This window comes from Raphanus sativus, unplaced genomic scaffold (assembly GCF_000801105.2).
Source record: "Raphanus sativus cultivar WK10039 unplaced genomic scaffold, ASM80110v3 Scaffold1760, whole genome shotgun sequence".
Lineage (NCBI taxonomy): Eukaryota > Viridiplantae > Streptophyta > Magnoliopsida > Brassicales > Brassicaceae > Raphanus > Raphanus sativus.
Window position 1 is genome coordinate 1 of NW_026617069.1, and position 18,833 is coordinate 18,833.

General features: G+C 37.5%; 3 protein-coding genes across 4 annotated transcripts; all 3 read right to left on the bottom strand.

The window, feature by feature from the left end:
* Positions 1 to 10,865: 10,865 nt before the first annotated feature.
* Positions 10,866 to 11,584, bottom strand: LOC130504723 (defensin-like protein 5). Its single transcript, XM_056999349.1, has 2 exons — positions 11,412 to 11,584; positions 10,866 to 11,236 (listed from the first exon to the last, which is right to left on the bottom strand). Exons 1-2 carry the CDS (start codon positions 11,473 to 11,475, stop codon positions 11,067 to 11,069), a joined length of 234 nt encoding a protein of 77 aa, XP_056855329.1. The 5' UTR covers positions 11,476 to 11,584; the 3' UTR covers positions 10,866 to 11,066.
* Positions 11,585 to 12,735: 1,151 nt separating this feature from the next.
* LOC108810745 (uncharacterized protein At4g04980-like) lies at positions 12,736 to 16,427 on the bottom strand. The gene is made up of 8 exons (XM_056999350.1): positions 16,392 to 16,427; positions 15,680 to 15,994; positions 15,502 to 15,597; positions 15,293 to 15,416; positions 13,521 to 15,076; positions 13,259 to 13,423; positions 13,018 to 13,170; positions 12,736 to 12,933 (listed from the first exon to the last, which is right to left on the bottom strand). Exons 1-8 carry the CDS (start codon positions 16,425 to 16,427, stop codon positions 12,736 to 12,738), a joined length of 2,643 nt encoding a protein of 880 aa, XP_056855330.1.
* A 406-nt stretch (positions 16,428 to 16,833) lies between these two features.
* Positions 16,834 to 18,425, bottom strand: LOC130504724 (uncharacterized). 2 transcript variants are annotated; one of them, XM_056999351.1, is made up of 2 exons: positions 17,425 to 18,425; positions 16,834 to 17,133 (listed from the first exon to the last, which is right to left on the bottom strand). In XM_056999351.1, the coding sequence occupies exons 1-2, from the start codon at positions 18,236 to 18,238 to the stop codon at positions 16,868 to 16,870; spliced, it is 1,080 nt and encodes a 359-aa protein (XP_056855331.1). In that variant the 5' UTR covers positions 18,239 to 18,425; the 3' UTR covers positions 16,834 to 16,867. The 2 variants fall into 2 exon arrangements, with proteins under 2 accessions (XP_056855331.1, XP_056855332.1); XM_056999352.1 differs by having other exon boundaries at positions 17,421 to 18,425.
* Between the last annotated feature and the right edge of the window lie 408 nt (positions 18,426 to 18,833).

Consider the following 18,833-nt stretch of genomic DNA (forward strand, 5'->3'; position numbering starts at 1 on the left):
ATCCACCTAAACATATTAATACAAGACATTATATAACATTTGTAGTCTCATCTTATCTACTTTTAATGAAACTAGCATAATCCCAACGGAGCAACACACTGAAGATTTGATAACAACATGATGATATTTCGTTTGTAACAAATTCAACTAAATAAAAGAAAGACTTATAATAATTCATAAATAATATAGATAAAATAATTTATATATTGTATTAATATGTGAAAATATTATTTTCAATTATAAAAATTTAAAATTCAAAATAGAAGGATCCATAAATACTAGTTAAGTACAAGAATTTTATAAATATCTATATTACGCTGACTGCTTTCGATTTTTCTAACTCAATAACAAATTTATATATATATGATGAAACTATAAATTGATGTTCAATTTTAACTTTTTAAAAGTATAAAAATAATTTATTATGATGAATTTATAATTAATAATAAATATAATAATAAATATATAGATAAGATGAAGCTCACATGCACGGACGAAACACTGATGTGAATCTAATTTGAGTTTATATATCTTCATCCAATTTGAATTTATATCTTGGTTTTTAAATTTTAATTGTCTTGGTTTTCAAAATTTTAATTGTCTTGGTCTATATCTAAAAGAATAGATTTTTCTTTACGGGTCAGATGACACATATCCTACATACATATTTTGCCTAAAGCTAATCGAATCTTGGTGATAAAAAAACGCTAATTGAGTGTTGAATGGTACCCCTTTTTGTCGGCTAGTGGTGATAGGTGATGACCTATCTATTTGTTGCATTTGTATTTTTGACGATAATTATAAACCTTTTTCTTTAAATTATTACTGTTTCTTCGTTTCAGTGCTTTCATGGCCACCCTTTCTAATTTCTACACATGTTAGTTGACTTCACCTACCCCTTAGTGTTCATTTTCTTACATACTTTACATTATTAGCAACAAAGAACTGTATATAGAAATGGAGTCCACCATTTGTCGCCACTTATTTTTCGACTTATTTTTCAACATATTCTTAAGAAAAAATTGGCATAACCAATGGATTTGGTTAATAGACCTCTTTAAAATTCGTTGACAGGTCTTCGTTTTGCAGGCAACTACTGGAATTGATTTCATGTCAAAGACAATATTGTACCTTGAGGATATGACTCTTTGTCACCAACTATGGTATATCATCTTCCTTTCCAGTTATTTGCACAAGTATTTTAGAATAGTGAAGTCATAGATGAGGGTATACCTCCAATGTTTCAAAAGCCAATTCATGCTTTTACCTTCATATAGTTATCAGAACGCTTTATGGTCTATGGAATTTTCATCCTTTTAGATATGGTTTATACAAATAGTTTATACTGTTTGATATGTGTGTTTCAGTAAGCCAAAATTACTAGCTTACCTATACGAAAGTCACCAAAAAAGAAAAATTAAATCTAATTATTAATCTAAATCTCAAAATTATATTATTGTCGAAGGGTACATATATTAACATATACAATGATAAGCTTCAATTATAAGTATCTATCACTACAAGAAAACAGATGTTTAACGAAGGCAATTTTCCTCGTTAATTCTTCGTAAACTTCCTTTTACGAGAAATTAACGAGGAAAACAGTTTCGTCGTTTATCGTCCGTCGTGACAGACATTTCGTCGCCATTTTCTCGTAAAGTAGCGAGTCTTTTATTTCCTCGTAAAGACGAAGTAAAGATTTCGTCGTAAGTTCCTCGCCGCTTTTCCTCGTAAATAACTCGCGGGCTTTCCTCGTACAAACCACGTGAAGCTTGCGTCGTTACTTACACGTAAGATCCTTGAAAATAAATCCTCGTAAATTTCATGTAACATCCTTGAAACTTTTTCCTCGTAAAATCCACGTAGCTTCCTTGAAAACATTTCCTCGTAAAAACCTCGTAAACATTTCCTCGTAAATTCCTCGAAAAACTTTCGACGTAAATAACTCGTATAATGCCAATTTTTGAATTAATATATTTTATTTGATAAATTTAATAATTATTAATTTAATAAAATAAAAGTATTTAAATATTTGGTTTATAAATAAATTTGAAATAAAATTCAAATGCAACAAAATATTTTATATATAATTAAGTTTTGGATTTTATAATACATAAACCAAAAAAAACTAAGGCCCGTTCATCGTCTCGTAGAATTCCTCGCTCCTCCTCGCAACACCCTCTTCGTTATGTGTGCCCGATGACTCGCCTGGAATGGGATTTTGTTGTTTCATGTTCCTCAACAAAGTTTCCCATTCCGGATTTGTGGACGCTATAACGTCGATGAATGCCTCGAGTCCACTCACACGGCTTTTGGTCGCGCCCAGCTCGGAACGCAACTCAGTGACTTCTTCGGTCCGTCTCTGAGCATAAGACGATGTCGCTCTCGGGACATCATTGACGGAACCGATCCCCAACGTACGTCCCTTTTTCTTAGGGACAACCTTAAAAACAAAAAAAAATTATATTTGTTAATTAAATTTAAAAGATAAATTTAATGAATTAATAATTAAAAAAAATAATGTTAAAAAATTTACCTCCTTGTAAATCTTATCCACTTCAGTTGTGGATAAGGTAACGGGTATTCCGTCGGCGGACTGCTGGGTCAGCTGAATCTGGCGCTCCTCAACCCGAGCAACTACGTCGTTGTAGATTTGCTCGGACTTGCCATCTAAAAACTGGCCCGCCTTGTTCTTGTGGGTCCGCTCGTAAAGTTCCGGAAGAGTCGGAAGACGTCCCAACTCTTTGGCCTAAAAACATTTAAGAAAATTATTAGAACTATATTTATATTAAAAATAATAATTAAAAAATTATTATTTAATTACGTACCATTGCCAAACGGACACCGGCATGAGGTTTTTGGCCCTTAGAGTGTTGCATCGGGCCGTTACCGTGCTCGTCTACCGTGTTACGGGCGGCAACACAAATATTTGCGATCCTAATGGAGTTGGGATCCTTCCAGTAACGGATGAGGCCATCCCAAACATCGGTGGTAAGCTCAGCGGGTTTGCCACGGGTGTACCCCTTGACGATCCAGTCATCCTTCCAGTTGCATACCGTGTCCGACAAGCAAACTTGCGCCTTCGCGTAAAACGCCTTCCTCACTCTCTCACTGACCCCGATAGACCAATGATACTTTTGCTGCAAAAAAAGAAGTTAATAATCTGTTACTTTTAAAAAAAAATATATAAAATAATTAATTAATAGAATTACTTACAACGTAAATCTTGAACCACGTCTTTCTGATGTAGATCGGCGTCAATTTCCAGTTTGGATGCGCCATGGAGAAGTAACCTTTAATCGTCTCGGTTACATCTGTCGCAAGGCAATTGTCAACCCCAAACCTGGAAAAAAAATTTAAATTTAAATTATTTAATGAAGTTATAAATTAAAATAGTTATTTAAAAAATGCACATACCACATAGTCCCGTCGGGTCTGTCGGGGTCTATGATTGGTAAACCAGCTCTGCCTGGCATACCGAGAATATCCTCGACAGTGTACTGCGAGAAGGGAACAGTAGGTGGCACCATGAGATCGGAATGAACAGCGGCAGACATCTCAGGAGGAGCCATCGGAGGAGCAACTGGAGGAGCCATAGGAGGAGCCATCAGAGCAGGCATCAGATGGAAGAAATGCTGAGTCTCGGGAACAGACTCCTGATCCGAAGAACCGGAACCGCCGGCACCTGAAGAAGAACCTGGCGGGTCTAACTGACTACCAGGCTCACCGAACATCTCTCTGTAGTGAGCAGTAAGCATGTTCTTCCGAACCTGCAAAAATATATTTTTTTGAGTTTATGATCATCAATAATTAAAATTCAATCAACAATAATTAAAAAAATCTATCTAACGAACATAAAATCCGTAAACCTATCTAAATTCCCTAAACTAACCACCTAATATACTAAACTAATTATGGGGGCGAGGAAATTACCATTTTCGAAGGAGAGAGGAATGGGAGAGGAGTTGGAGACGAAATGGGGAGGACGTTGGGACGAATGGAGAGTGTGAGGTTTGTGTGGTTGTATATATAACTTACGTCAGCCTCGCAATTTCCTCGTAGAGTTACGAGGAATTAAAGAGGCCCGTCTTTTTGTTCCTCGTAAAAACCACATAATTTTACGAGGAATTAAAGAGGCCCGTCTTTATGTTCCTCGTAAAAGCCTCGTAAATTACGAGTTTTTAACGAGGAAAACTTCTAAACCTCTAAAATCAGAAACCCCAAACCCTAAACCCCATCTTTCTTATATTCTACTTCATATATTCAAAACATATATATCTTCCTTTTAACCTCAATATCTTCTTAACATTTCAAACCTCAAAATTTAAAACCACAATTCTTTAACTTCTAAGATCAATCTCTTCTTTCTAATATAATCTTATACAAAATAAAATTATTTATTTAAATTTTTTATCTTGCAACAAAAAAATATAATCTTTTGAAGATTTGAAAATATAATCTTTTGAAGATTTGAAAATATAATCTTTTGAAGATTTGAAAATATAATCTTTTGAAGATTTGAAAATATAATCTTTTTAAGATTTGAAAATATAATCTTTTGAAGATTTGAAAATATAATCTTTTGAAAATTATAAAATTATTAATGGGGTTTGGGATTTAGACAAAATAGATAAGAAAGATTGGGTTTGGGGTTTAGGGTTTAGAGGTTTAGACAACATATCTCGTTAATTCCACGTAAGCTTACGAGGTCTTTACGACGATTCTGTCTTACGTGGAATTAACGAGGCCCGCGTTAAAGCATTTCTCGTTAAAACTTCGTAAACCCACGAGGAAATAACGAGGAAATAAAAAAAAAAAAAAGCTTCGGTAATTTCACGTAAGATTACGAGGTCTTTACGACGATTCTGTCTTACGTGGAATTAACGAGGCCCGCGTTTTTCTTTCTTTCTATTTTCCTCGTTATTTCGTCGTAAACTACGAGGAATTAACGAGGTTTGCTTTCTAAACGCCTAAAATCAAAAACCCCAAACCACAAACACCATCTTTCCTATCTTCTACTCTTCATATTCCAATCCCTAAACCTCAATCTTTTAACTTTCATTCAAAACCTCAAACCTCAATATATTTTTTTCTTTATAAACATTCCCAAATTCTTATAATCTCAATACATTAAATAGTTTTTCATGTTTAAAATAATCGAATCACATGCATTAAGTCTGAAAATCAATCACATTAAAACACAAATACATCAATCGGATACATTTTCGTCATCACTAGAAACATCATCATTTTCATTAAACTCGTCTTCAACAGCTTCGTCTTTGCCATCGTCGGTAAGATCTTCGTACTCATGATTATGCAGATCAATGAGAAGAATGTCATAGTTACTGGTCGCCCGCTGTCTACCATACTTATGAAAAGTATAGCCTCGTGTGAAATACATCTGTGAGATGGTGACATTTACATGTGGAGATTGAATTACTTCGTGTAACCACTTAGGATAATCTGCATCGTCGTCAAAATCAACCTGCAAACACAAAGTGAACGTTAAAATACAAATCATTTATGAATAAGGAGTTTGAGTTAATACATGATTCTTCAACCACTTTATAAAGTGTTGATCTTTCCTTTTGTCTACGTCAGTTGTGGATATACCAGGGAATGTTTCTTCGACTTGTGAAACAAATAGGCTGTAAAATCACATTATATATTAATTAATATTTGGCAATTATATATATGTGTTAATTTATATGTGTCCATTTATGTTACCTTTCAAAATAACGAATCAATGGATCCTCACAATTGAGTAGAATATAGGTGTGTGCACTATGAGCGTCTTCTTCACTCGACCCCCAAACCTCTTTTGATTTCCCACCCAGTCGCCCAATCTGGCTAAAAATGTCTAGAACACCAGCAACTACATATGTTGGCGCGACACCACCATCATCATATCTCCTTGGAACTCTTTTCCGGGTACGTACTTTTGACGCAAAGTAGTACGATGTGAAGTGAGAAGTTTCTTCCGTCAAACTTCCAGCAATTATAAAACCTTCAACCTTTGCAAGGTTCTTTGCTTTTCCCTTCAAATATTTCATGGCTCGCTAATACTGATACATCCATCCGTAATGTACAGGTCCACGAAGCAATGCCTCATATGGGAGGTGGACAGCTAGATGCTCCATTACGTCAAAAAACCGAGGAGGAAATATCTTTTCCAAGTTGCACAATAAGATGGATATGTTCTCTTGAAGCTGTTCCACGACTTCTACTTTAAGAGTGCGGGTGCTCAGATCCCTGAAAAATGCTCTAATGCCTTGTATATTCCAAAAACAATTCTGCACATTATTAGTCATATATATTTCAAACTAAATTATCATTTATAAAATAACTGCAATATATAATATAGTACCTGCAAGTGCTTCATGTACGTTTGTAGGAAGTAGCTCCGCAAAAGTAAAGAGAAGTAGTCGTTGCATAAAGACATGACAGTCATGACTATTCATCCCGGAGAACTTTTGACCCTTTTCAACGCATCTAGACAGATTTGAAACATACTCATCGGGGAATTTCACTTCTGATGCTACCCAGTTGAACAACACCGACTTTTTTTCTGAAGACAATCTGAATATCGGAACAGGAACTTGTCCATTGCTGTTTATATGTAACTCGCTTCTTGAGCAAATATCCAGCAAGTCTAACCTCGATTTTATGTTGTCTTTTGTCTTCCCCGGGATATTCAATATTGTATTCATGATGTTCTCAAAGAAATTCTTCTCTATATGCATCACATCGAGGTTGTGGCGCAGAAGAAGATCCTTCCAATATGGCAACTCCCAAAATATACTTTTCTTGTGCCAGTTGTGATGAACACCGTAAGATTCAGGCATATTAGGGGGGACATGCCAATTACCACCACGAGGAACTGTTTCCAAAGCTCCATAGTAATCGAGTCGCTTTTCAGTTTCTTCTCCAGTTAAATATGGAGGAGGAGTGTCTCTCACAACCCTTTTGTGCCTAAACAATGTCTTGTTTCTTCGGTACGGATGGCCAATGGGAAGAAATCGACGATGACAATCGAACCAACTTGTCTTCCTCCCATTCTTCAGTTGAAACGCATATGTCGCTCCATTACAATATGGACAAGCTAATCTTCCATGTGTAGTCCATCCCGACAACATCCCATAGGCAGGAAAGTCACTTATGGTCCACAAAAGCATCGCTCGCATCGTGAAATTCGTCTTCGTTGAGCAGTCATACGTCCTCTCCCCTGTTAACCACAAATCTTTCAACTCTTTTATCAGTGGTTGCAGGAAAACATCCAGCGACCTTTTAGGATGTGTCGGACCAGGTATTAATATGGTCAAGAATAGCAACTCCCGTTGCATGCACATCTCCGGTGGCAGGTTGTATGGCGTAAGAAAGACTGGCCACAATGAATATTGTCTCCCTGACATTCCGAATGGACTAAATCCATCTGTGCATAATCCGAGATACACATTTCGGATATTGCTAGCGAATTCCGGATATACTTTGTTAAAATGTTTCCAGGCTCTTGCATCTGATGGATGTGTCATCTCACCATCCGTCTGAGTATGATCGGCATGCCATCTCATCTTTCCAGCAGTCTGCTCTGATTGGTACAATCTTTTCAATCTGTCTATAATTGGTAGGTACCACATCCTTTGGTATGGTACCCTATTACGTCCCCGTCCTTGCGGCTTGAATCGTGGCTTCTTGCAGAATCGACATTCTTCTAACTTCTCATCATTTCCCCAGTAGATCATGCAGTTGTCGATGCAAACATCTATCATCTCCGAATGCAACCCAAGACTATAAACCAGTTTCTGAATCTCATAATAAGAATCAGCAGACACATTGTCTTCCAGCAAATACTCTTTAAACAAGTCTGCCCATTCATTCATGCAACTTTCAGGTAGATTGTGATCAGTTTTAATATTCATCATTCTAGCAGCCAACGATAATTTAGAGAGACATTCTCTACAACCACTGTAAAATGGTTGATTCGCCACATTTAACATTTCATAAAACTTTTTTGCATCTATGTTAGGTTCTTCATCTTCATCATGAGCTACGAATGCATCAGTTACCATATCATGAACCCTATCAAAATCTACCATCTGCTCCTCCTGATGATAACTATGTTCATTATGCAAATGATGAGCAACCGGTTCTTCCTGAAAATTACTATTACTACTACTAGCTTCATTCTGATCATAATTATTATAATCTTCTCCATGTTGAAACCAGATATAGTAATTTGGCGTGAAACCTCTACTTATTAAATGCTTCCAAACATTTTCACGATTTGCCAATTTCGAATTGTTGCATTTCCGACATGGACAGAACATCTTACCGCTTTCTAGGGCGAGCGGTGTGGAATCTGCTTGATGCATAAATGTCTCCAGTCTTGCAATGTATTCTTTCGTCACTCTCTCGTTAGCATCTCTACGCATATACATCCACCTCCGCAACTCGTAGACATTCCCGGAGCCTGACATTTTTTTTCTTTCACGTTTTTCTTTTTTTATTCTTGTTGGTGTGCTTAAAATGATGTTGAAACTTCCATATATATAGAAAATTTTCGAATCTGGTAGTTGAAGTTTTGCTATGAATTTGCGAAGAATAGGTAGGTAGCCAAAAAAAAACGTGCTTTAAAATTCCTCGTAAAGTTCATGTATATCATTTCCTCGTAAAGAAGACGTAATATTACGTTGGTTTAACGAGGAAAGTATATTTCCTCATTTCCTCGTAAAGATAATGCAAGCTTTACGTGGTGTTTACGAGGAAAGTGTATTTCCTCGTTTAAACCACGTAAAGTTACGTTGGTTTTATGACGAAATATTTTTTTCGTTACTTTACGAGGAAATAACGACGTTTACTTCTTTCTTTGTAATTTTCTCGTAAAGTCGTCGTAAAATTACGAGGATTATATTTCCTCGTTAATTTTTCTCGCCAAAGTGATGTTTTTTTGTAGTGCATGATTAAGATTTTGAATGAATAAAAAATTACCAAAATTAACTCCACCTCGAAACATACAATCCATCGGTATGATTTGCAATATTAAATAATTAAAATATAAATCGAACTACAAATCACTCCTTCATCCAAAGTTCTTAAAGCTGAACAAAAGAAAGCTTTTCTATCCCTTTTACAAAAAAAAAAAAAAAGCTTTTCTATTTCTTCGTCGACGTACACCGACCGAACCCGACCAATGTTCAAAAATTCAATGGATTTTAATTTTAATAAATTAAAACTCAAACCCATTAAAGCCCAACACAACATTCATCATACAATTAATTGTCCAAAACCCATTATGTCTTCCGTATTACACATGTCTTCCGTATTACACATCTGCTCTTATTCTCAGTTGTGTATTACACATGTCTTCCGTATTACACATCTGCTCTTATTCTCAGTTGTTAACAGTGTTCATCTAAACAAAGCAATCAATCCACAACACTTCATATAAGTCTTTTTTCAATTTTTTACACTATGTCTAACTGTCAACAACCCCGTGCGCGCGAACAGCACACAAATAAAACAATCCACCACCATATCTACCACTCGGCATCTTCACCTTCTTAAATCTCTGGCCTTTTCTAGGATCGTATACAACGATCTTCTCACCTTTCACCATATAAACTTTCCCATTTATTGAAGCACGTAACCGCCTCATTGACTGCAGTTTCTTTTTCGGACTCTCCGCGACTGTCCACTCCCGCGAATACGGATCAAAGACCTCCATTTGGATATCATCGTCGCATCCTCCCATAATATATACCTTCCCGTCGATGTTCTCCACGACGGCTTCACACGTGCAAGCCACGTTCATGTTTGGTCCCTTTGTTAAATCTCCAGATCGAGTATCAAGAATCCAAAGTTTCGTCGAAGGTCTTATATATCCACCTTTGAAGAATATTTCTGGTCCCACTTGGATGGTATAAGATCGGTACATATACTTAGAACGGATCGGACTCTGATATGGAACTAGTCGATATTCAATCTTAGGTATCGTCTTCTCAATCTCACGGAGAGTGAACCAAAGGTAAACGAGAGTTTTGTCAACGTGAAAGAGGATATAGACTGAGTCCTTGGGTTTATTAGAGAGGAAGGATCGCAAACGGTGGAGCTCGGGCGAGTGGACTAGAGACCTTAGGGTTTTGGAGACACTACTTAGGTTTTGGTAGTAGCATCTTGGGACACGGATTAAGCAGTTGAAAATGATTTCGTCAGGCAACGATGTTAGCCATAAAGATGACGATCCTATGCTATCTTCCTGTGGTGGCTCGACGCCGGCTTTGAAGGCGGTTAAGGAAGATCTTTTTTTTGGTTCTCTTTAATGAAGGTGGAGACATATCGTAGGGTTTCATTATACACAATAGTGTGGCTTTTAGGTTAATTAGCCTTTCTCACGTTCTCCGTTTTTCAATATAACATAATTATATCACTATTTTTTCAAGCTTAATGCTTATTTATTGACTAACTTAGCAATGGCCTTTTGTCTTCAATAGTGCATATGTCACCATGCTTTTTCTCGTGATTAGTAGTGGCGCTAGACACCAATGGTTGACGTCATCGATATCGCTCCTATGAGAGCACTGTATAAGAGTTGATCTTGTCTTCTCCATGAATCGTAGTGGGGGTTTGTTAATGTTGCTTCATCTACCGTTAAAGTGTTTGCTTGAGTTTTTCTATTAAAAATTAAATTTCGTAGTGTTAGATGAGATTTTAAAGTGATTTACCTAAAATCATAGTTAATTCTGAATTGATCCAAAATAATCCAAAAACTTACAAAAAAAAAAGCAAATCACTTCAACTTATAGACTGAATACATCTCCTAGTCCTAGGGAAGAAAGATGCACAAGTCAATAAGTCATAGTTTATTAAACTTATTACAACTTACTAAATTGTATTATTATAATTTAACCTCACAAGAAAATAGAAATACACAAACTAAAGGGCATTCGATATTTATATCTCCTTAAGTCAATTGAAAGACTAAGGGTAAAATAGAAAGAAAAAAAAAACATAAAATGATCATGGTTCAACATGGTCTATCTTTACGTTTTGTAACTTGTCTTTCATCAACATGGTCTGTTGCAGATGCAGCGAAGGCGGAATCCCTGGCAGTCACCATCTGGAAAACCTTCATTCTGACAAATATTGGCGCAATTGGTTGTGCTCAGACACGGTCCATTGAACAACTGGCTACTCGTTTCACACATGCGTGCCTTGGCCGTGACCGGACCCATCCCTGAAGGTATAACACAAAGTAATCATACACAAGATTATACATAAATATTGCCAAACACTGAAGAATATTAAGATATGGGTCATAGATTACTCGGTAAAATCATATATTAGATAGATGATTACATACTGACATGAGACTTCTATTTAGAAATATTATGGTGATATGAATTCTGAACCTGTGGCGACAAGGAGCATGAACAAAAGCGGAACTGCTGAGATCAAACGAAAAGAGAGCTTCATTTTTGAAGAGAGATATAGAGAGTTGAACACAAGAATTTTGCAGAGCTAAATAGGGAAGAAGAACAGGACTACATATGCATGTATATATGACGATTTATTGGATTACATTCTTATTGATTTTCAAAGAGTGGTTAGACCACACTATCGCCGTTTGTTTGGATCTTGCTCTATTTACGTTTCTTTTTCTTTCTTTGAAAGGAAAAAAAATTGGTATATAAAATAAAAGCTGGGGAATACAAGTCATGAATAGCCTGCAAATGAAGAGTAGTAAAATGTGAAAGTTTAGATAACGTTTGTGAAAAATTGAGACATATTGTAAACCGTGTAGAATTTTAGATATGTTTTTGCTATATATATATATATATATCAAATTGAAGAAAATATTAAATGACTACAATTTTATTGATATAAGTAAATGATACAAAATCAACATACAAAAGGATAGGTATAAATATAAAAGGTGTAGATTCAAATTCTAGGTGTTAAAATCAGATGGATAAATATCCCAAAGAATTCATTAAAATTTTCAAAAAAATGGATTAACCTTTTCAGTCTGTGGTTTTTATAAACATTTTTTTATCATCAATTTGTGTTAAATTTCGTTGATGTCATTTTTTTGGATGCAATGTTAAGACTGATATCATTTCTTTGCCAAGCGTTGTTGCGCCATTAATTATCTACACATTTGTTGTTTAGAATTAGGTGGATGTTAGGAAGCTAAATGATCCAAGTTTAAAATAATCACACAACACTAAACATACGTGACTATGTGAATATGGAGCCATGATTTAAACCTCATTTGAATATCTAAAAAAGTGTACATTCATAGATTGCATCTACTCTTGAGAATTAGTCTGATATTTCTATATGTTTAGATATCCTCAGATTAATTAAAAAAAAAGTGTTGTCGCACCATCTAGACCGGTACCTTTAAAGAAAGAAACAGTTTATAACAACAAAATCATATTATATATTGTGGCAATTAAAAAGGTCTTCCTTTACTGATTGATTCAATGTTTTTGCAGTCTTTCACCAACAAAGGTTCTCCAGTTCCCAGCTCCCATGAAATCTCTAAAACCTAGTCTTTTTAGAGGGATTCAAAACTACAAACTCAAAAGTCGAAACAATAAGTTAAATCTATATATACATATACTATTTTTTATCGTTCCATTTTGAACATTTTGGAACATTTTCAAGGTGTTGAAAAGGGCAAAAAGGAATAGTATTTTGGAACGTGTGATGATCTGAACGATGGAATCGTCATGGGTTCTGAGGATCAGTTTGGATCTCATGAGCCAACTCTCTGGTTAAAGAATCGGCTCGATCATCGTGTTCTCCAGCAAATGTGTAAACTTTGAATGCAAACTGAAATGCCCTCCATAGCATTTTAGCAGATCCTACTGTCTTCTTCATGCTAGGATTTGCACCAGGCGACACAAGCTTTGCATCTCTCTTTTCCTGTTAATTTGAGTTTGACCCAATATGCATTTTGGTTAAAAAGGTTTACAAAGAAAGTGGTTTAATATTTTTGGTGTTAATTACCTTCAATGCGAGTTCCATGCAACTCGATGAGATATCAACCATTGTCTCCTTTATCTGAACAAGTATATTGAAGTCAAAGTGGATGCTGTGGCTCTGGAATTTCTTAGCTTCTTCATCTTTGGTTCGATCCAGGGTGTCGATATCTCCTTTGATCTATTACATTAATCATTTTATAGTGACAAAGTATTGTTGGAATGGTCTGAAAAAAGGATCTGAGTAAGCAATAGAATAAGATAATTACCGTTGTGAAGTAACGTTCGACTTTATCAAGAAGTTGATGCAAAGGAGGTTCTATCTTCCAGTTATGTAGCTCGGTGATCATTCCGTGCAGCTTCAAGTACAATGCAGCAGCCATTCTTATTGCTTCGACTTTCTTCTGTGGAAACCCTTCCCATGGCGCAAGAACCTAAAAGTTTTAAACATATTTTTGCAATCAAGAATCACAAAAACAGAGGACGAATAAATGATAATAATAAGATGAAGAAGTTTTAGAGTTTTCTTACTTGTGTCTCATCTGTTAGTTTTTCAAGAACTGATTCAACACGTCGGTGGAAGCTAAGAAGCTCAGTCATATCTTTAGTCTGAAACTTAGTGATCTCAGTCTTCAACTCATTGATTGATTTCATGTATTTAACAATATCTTCTTGTATTTGCTGGAAATATGCAGACTTCTTTGTGATCTCAGGAAGAGCATCAGCCATTCCTTGCTTTCCACTGGTGGGAGCGCTTGCGGCTCCGGCTTTTCGTCCGCTTCCGCCTCCTGTCCTCGCCTCAGGATCACGACCTTCTACTTTCCCTTTAAGGATTCTGTAAAGGTTCCCTAATTGGGTTGACCTTTTTAGTTTTGTAGCTGCTTTCTTGGGACGCAAGCTTCTTGCTGCTCCTGGTGGTGGCGGTGGACAAGCCGCTCCACTCAACACACCCATTCGAGGCGGTGGTGGAGGCGGTGATGGTCCGTTTGCCATAGGAGGCAGTGGCAGAGGAGGTGATGTTCCTTTTGCCATAGTAGGTTGCGGAGGCGGTGCTGCTCCATTAGCTTGAGGCATAGGAGGTGGTGGAGGCGGTGGCCCACAACTTTCTCTATTAGTTGTAGGCATTGGAGGTGGTGGTGGTGCTCTGTTCTGCATTGGTGGAGGAGGTGGTGGTAATGGCGCCGCTGCAGTCCTTGGAGGAGGGGGAGGTGGTGCTGGTGGTGCCACTGGGGTTCTTGGAGGTGTAGGTGGAGGCGGTGGTTGTACGGCCACCACAGTTACTGGAGGAGGATGTGGTGGTGGTGGAACAGAGCTTTGTAAAGGGATGAGAAGTGGCAGAGGAGGTGGCAGTGGTGATATGCTCACATCATCAGCCTTCGCATTCAGTGGTGCAGACGGAGGAGGAGGAGGTGGTGGTGTGGGTGGTTGAGATGGTAAAGACTCTAAAGATGCAGTTTTGGTAATGGATATAGGAGGAGAAGGAGGTGGTAGCAAAGATTCCGGCCAAAGTTCAGATTTATCTGAAATATTGAGTTTGGATTCAGATGTTGAATCAAGTGGAGATACTTTCATGATTGTATCTTCTTGCTCATCAAGAACAACAGTTTCTTCTTTCTCCATATTCACACCATTGCTCTCTACGTCACTGGTCTTCTGCTTGTCCTGTTCAATAACATTAATTTCATCTTCTACGTTGCTTTGATTTGGTTCATGAGCCTCTTTCTGTGACATAATGTGAATAGCGAGTCGCTTAACATCGATAGGACTAAGTTTCTCAAGTGCTTGGACTCTCATATTCCACAGAAGATGTGACGTAGAATTTGCAAAGTCTCCACCCTTTCCCGGCGAACCCATCATCGGGTCTGGAAGAACTGATCTTGGTGTGATTGGTGACCCACAAAACGAGCTTCTGCTATCGGAGAATGATTCAGATGGAGATAAAACTCGACTGCTCAATGTTTTAGCAGTCCTTGGAGTAATCAAATATTTCTTCTCTTCTTCCTTTTCATCAATCTCCATCATATCAAACCTCTCTTTCGACATCTTGATCAGTCCATCTAATATTGCTAAGGGCATCTCCAACCCCACTCCATATTTTATTCCAAAAATAGAGTAATGCTTTTATTTTTTGGTCATCCCTCCATTTTCCAGTCCATTTTCAACTCCATTCTCAATTTTGGAGTAAATTATGGAGTGGGGTTGGAGATGCTCTAACACCTTTACCACTGCAAAGGAAAGGCTATTTAAAAAACAGTTTGAAATTAAAGATGGTGAGATGACTTTTGCGTGAAGGTAAATTCAACCTAGTCGATCCGACTGGTTCTTTCCCACACTGCTACTCCAGTACTTAGATTTAGCTATCCATTCAGAGTTATCGATCCATGAATCTCCCATGGATTTCAAAGCATTGAAGAAATGGTCAAGAACCTTGGGAGCAAACATTAGATAAAATTCAAGGTATATAGACCTAGAACAGAGAAATACATATATACTAGCTCATGTTTTTGAATACCTTATCGACACTTGTGCGTCTTATTTCTGAAATAAGTGAGCTGTTGATAATCTCAGGACAAATATTCTGGAGATCTTTCATTGTATACATCACCATCTACCCAACAAGACAAACAAGTGAGTCAAAATAACATATGAAGGGTCGTTGATTAAGAAGGATAACAAACTTTGTGGTTTACACACATCAAATGAGAACCGTCAAGAGGAGGAAGATCAATGATATCTCTAAAGGTAACGATCTTCCTGCGAAGCTCGACCATAAGAATAAAGTTGCATGTCCATTTGGGCGAGCTGCTAGCCTTGGGGCTCTTTGCTTCTCTAATAGAAGCATTCTTGAAGATGCCTATTGGCGACAGATTCGAAGAAGCACGTCTTGATAATATTGACTTAGATGACCTTATCGGCAAAGGTGACGAAGCATTAGGTGATGACAATGGCTTATCCTGCTTGTTAATCTTGCTAGCTTTAGGCGAAGATTGCTGGCCATTTACTGGCTGATAATGTGATTCAAGAAAAAATGTAACTTTTTTTGTTTAGAAAACAGAGAAAGAAGGGCTAGAACTTTGATACTTTTTATAGTAAAAATTAGATGTAGACAGATTAAATGAACAAGGATAAAGCCTTCATGTGACAAAAAAATATGCAGATTGTGTGATGATCTAACATGAACAAGAGGAAGGATTTATGAGAATATTGGTATGCCATTTTGGAAATAAAGTCATATAATTAAGGGTCTCTATAATTAAAGCAAGACTTTTTTATGAACCATTTAAAAAAAATGAACCATTTAAATGATTTCCTGAAAACATGCAAAGGTTTTGTAGATATGAATAACTAAAATCAATCAAGAGAACTTTAAAATAAACTCAATCAAGAAAATGAGAACAAGACCTGTAACTTGCTCGATGATTTACGACCGAGCAACATTATGATGCCTTGTTTGTTTCACACCAAAAATTAACCCAAAAAAAAAGATTGTTTAAAGATTTATTCACATCATATAGCTGCAAAATTAATAGAAAACATAACAATCTGGTCGTGCATACAAAATCCAATTAGGGTTTGAGATTCAATAGATGCTTTTGGCTCTGGGGCTTATGGAACTTTCTCAAGAAAGAGAGAGCCAAAGGAAAACAAATGTTATGCATGTCGTTTTAAAGGGAAAATAATCTCTAATCCCTTCCCAAACCTATGTCCTTTTCTTAGTTATACATTTTTCTGTTTTTTCTTTCTATCTGTGTGATTACTAAATATATATATAGATATATATATCATCGGAAATTAGTTTTAAACGATTGAATTACTCTATCCCACCTTGTTATTTTCCCTCTACTTTTTTTTTTTGAAACACAACTTCCATTAAAACTTCAAACATTCGAACTACAAATAAAGAGGGAATTTAACCAAACTCCAACAAAGACTAACACAAAAACATACAACATAAAAGTAGAGAAACCTCTAAGATAGAATGACAGCGAACTCGAAGCAATGCTCGAGTGCGTCGAAACAAGTATCACGACAGCGCCGGAGACTTGAGATTTAGTCACTTTGAATCGTGACGTTAAGATCCAATCCGCACCTCGGAATATCATCGAGACAATATCCGTTGCATCTTCAGGCCCCAAACGGACCGCTACACAAGATGACAAAATGGTTATGGATAAAGATACACAACTCCATTTAGTGTTTGGAGGGGAAACATTTCTCAAAGATGAGAGGAGTGGTAATATGGTTCGCTTCTCCAAGAAAAAGGATGCTAGAGATGATGAAAATGAAAAAGAGCCTGATGAATCCACCAGTAAATGAACATCAATTAAATTCTTCGTACAAGAGAAATGAAGCATTGAGTGCAAATCAGTTTCGGTAAAAATAAAGGTGAATCCACCGAATACTTTTAGCGGGTTACTCAAGAAGACTAACCCACCCCACTTTGAAATGGGCTGTGAAACAAGTAGCAGGAGATGGGGGCATGTGAGCCATGTTGGGTTTGCCAAGTCCAAATAGGATTTGATGAAGCCCATCTCGTGTTTGGACTGGGTCGGTCTCCGTCGGACAGAGAAGGACTCAGAGTCTGAGGAGACGAGACAGCCGAGAGTGGACGAGGCGGCGGATGAGTCCGGTAGAGGTTCACCCTTCAAATACGGTGTGATATGGATAACGAGCAACGGAAGGGTACATATAACACGGGGAGAATCCTCACCGAGATATATCCGACCACCAGAATCGTAGGTGAGCTTGACGGCGGCAGATATGGAGTAGGAGCGGTGTGAATACAAGCTTTCAAATCGACAAAGAACCAGATCTATAACCCGTGTTAGGTGTGGAATCCCACGAACATCGGTGTTAAAAAAGCATAAATCTAAAGCATCGGGGATGGAGGGAACGGGAAGTGGCTGCGGTGGGATGAGATGGGATTTCCGGTGCAGATCTATGGTTAGCGAGCTGTTTCTATCAGATCTCAAGCAAGGTGGAGGAGAGACGCAGCGGTAGGGAACAAAGTGAACAGCGGTGCCGTTTGAAGAAGCCCTCCAGGAATCCCCAGAGAAGCGGACAACGGGAGTTACAGCGGCCAAAGAAGCAATAAACACAGTAGAAACGGAAAGATAGACAACCGGCGGAGGGTCGGGAGGGACTGGAGGGGGAGGAGGTTCCACCGGAAAAGCTACATCGAGGTCCGGATCTGGTGGCTCTGAGGGCGGTGGGGAAGCAGAAACTGAGACAGCAAATAGAGACTCCATGGAAACAAAGAGATCGAAGAGGACTTCACGCGGTGTGGGTGGTGACGGCGGAGGACGAGCCCACAACTTTCAGGAGGAGAAGGAGCTGCACGAGGGAGAGATCTTCATGGCGGAGGAAGCTTCAGATGCGGCCGTCATGGCGGAGGAAGCTTCAGATGCGGCTGTCTTGGACTCCGTGTCTGAGAGAAAACCCTTATATTCGTCTTTAATTACTCCTTCTTTATTTTCCCTCTACTTATGTGTCATTGTTACACCCGTTCTGTTATCAGAGCGGTGTGAACACTTTCAGCTGCTATCCAAGCAATATTTCCCCTCAAGTGAGTACGGCTCTGAGCAACATCAAAGATATTACATGGCCACACATATTTAAAACATTATCATACTGACAACTACATGAATTATATGAATTTTTTAAACACAACTTTTTTTAAAAAAACTAAACTTTTTAAATACAAATATAAGAGGGGAATTATCCACTCTTTGATAAAAAAACATAAACTATATAACCATGTTACGGTGGTCTAGTGGTCTCTACTAGAGGAAGAGTGTCTTGATGGTCCAGGCCAGGGTTCAACTATTTTCTAGTGCGAGATTA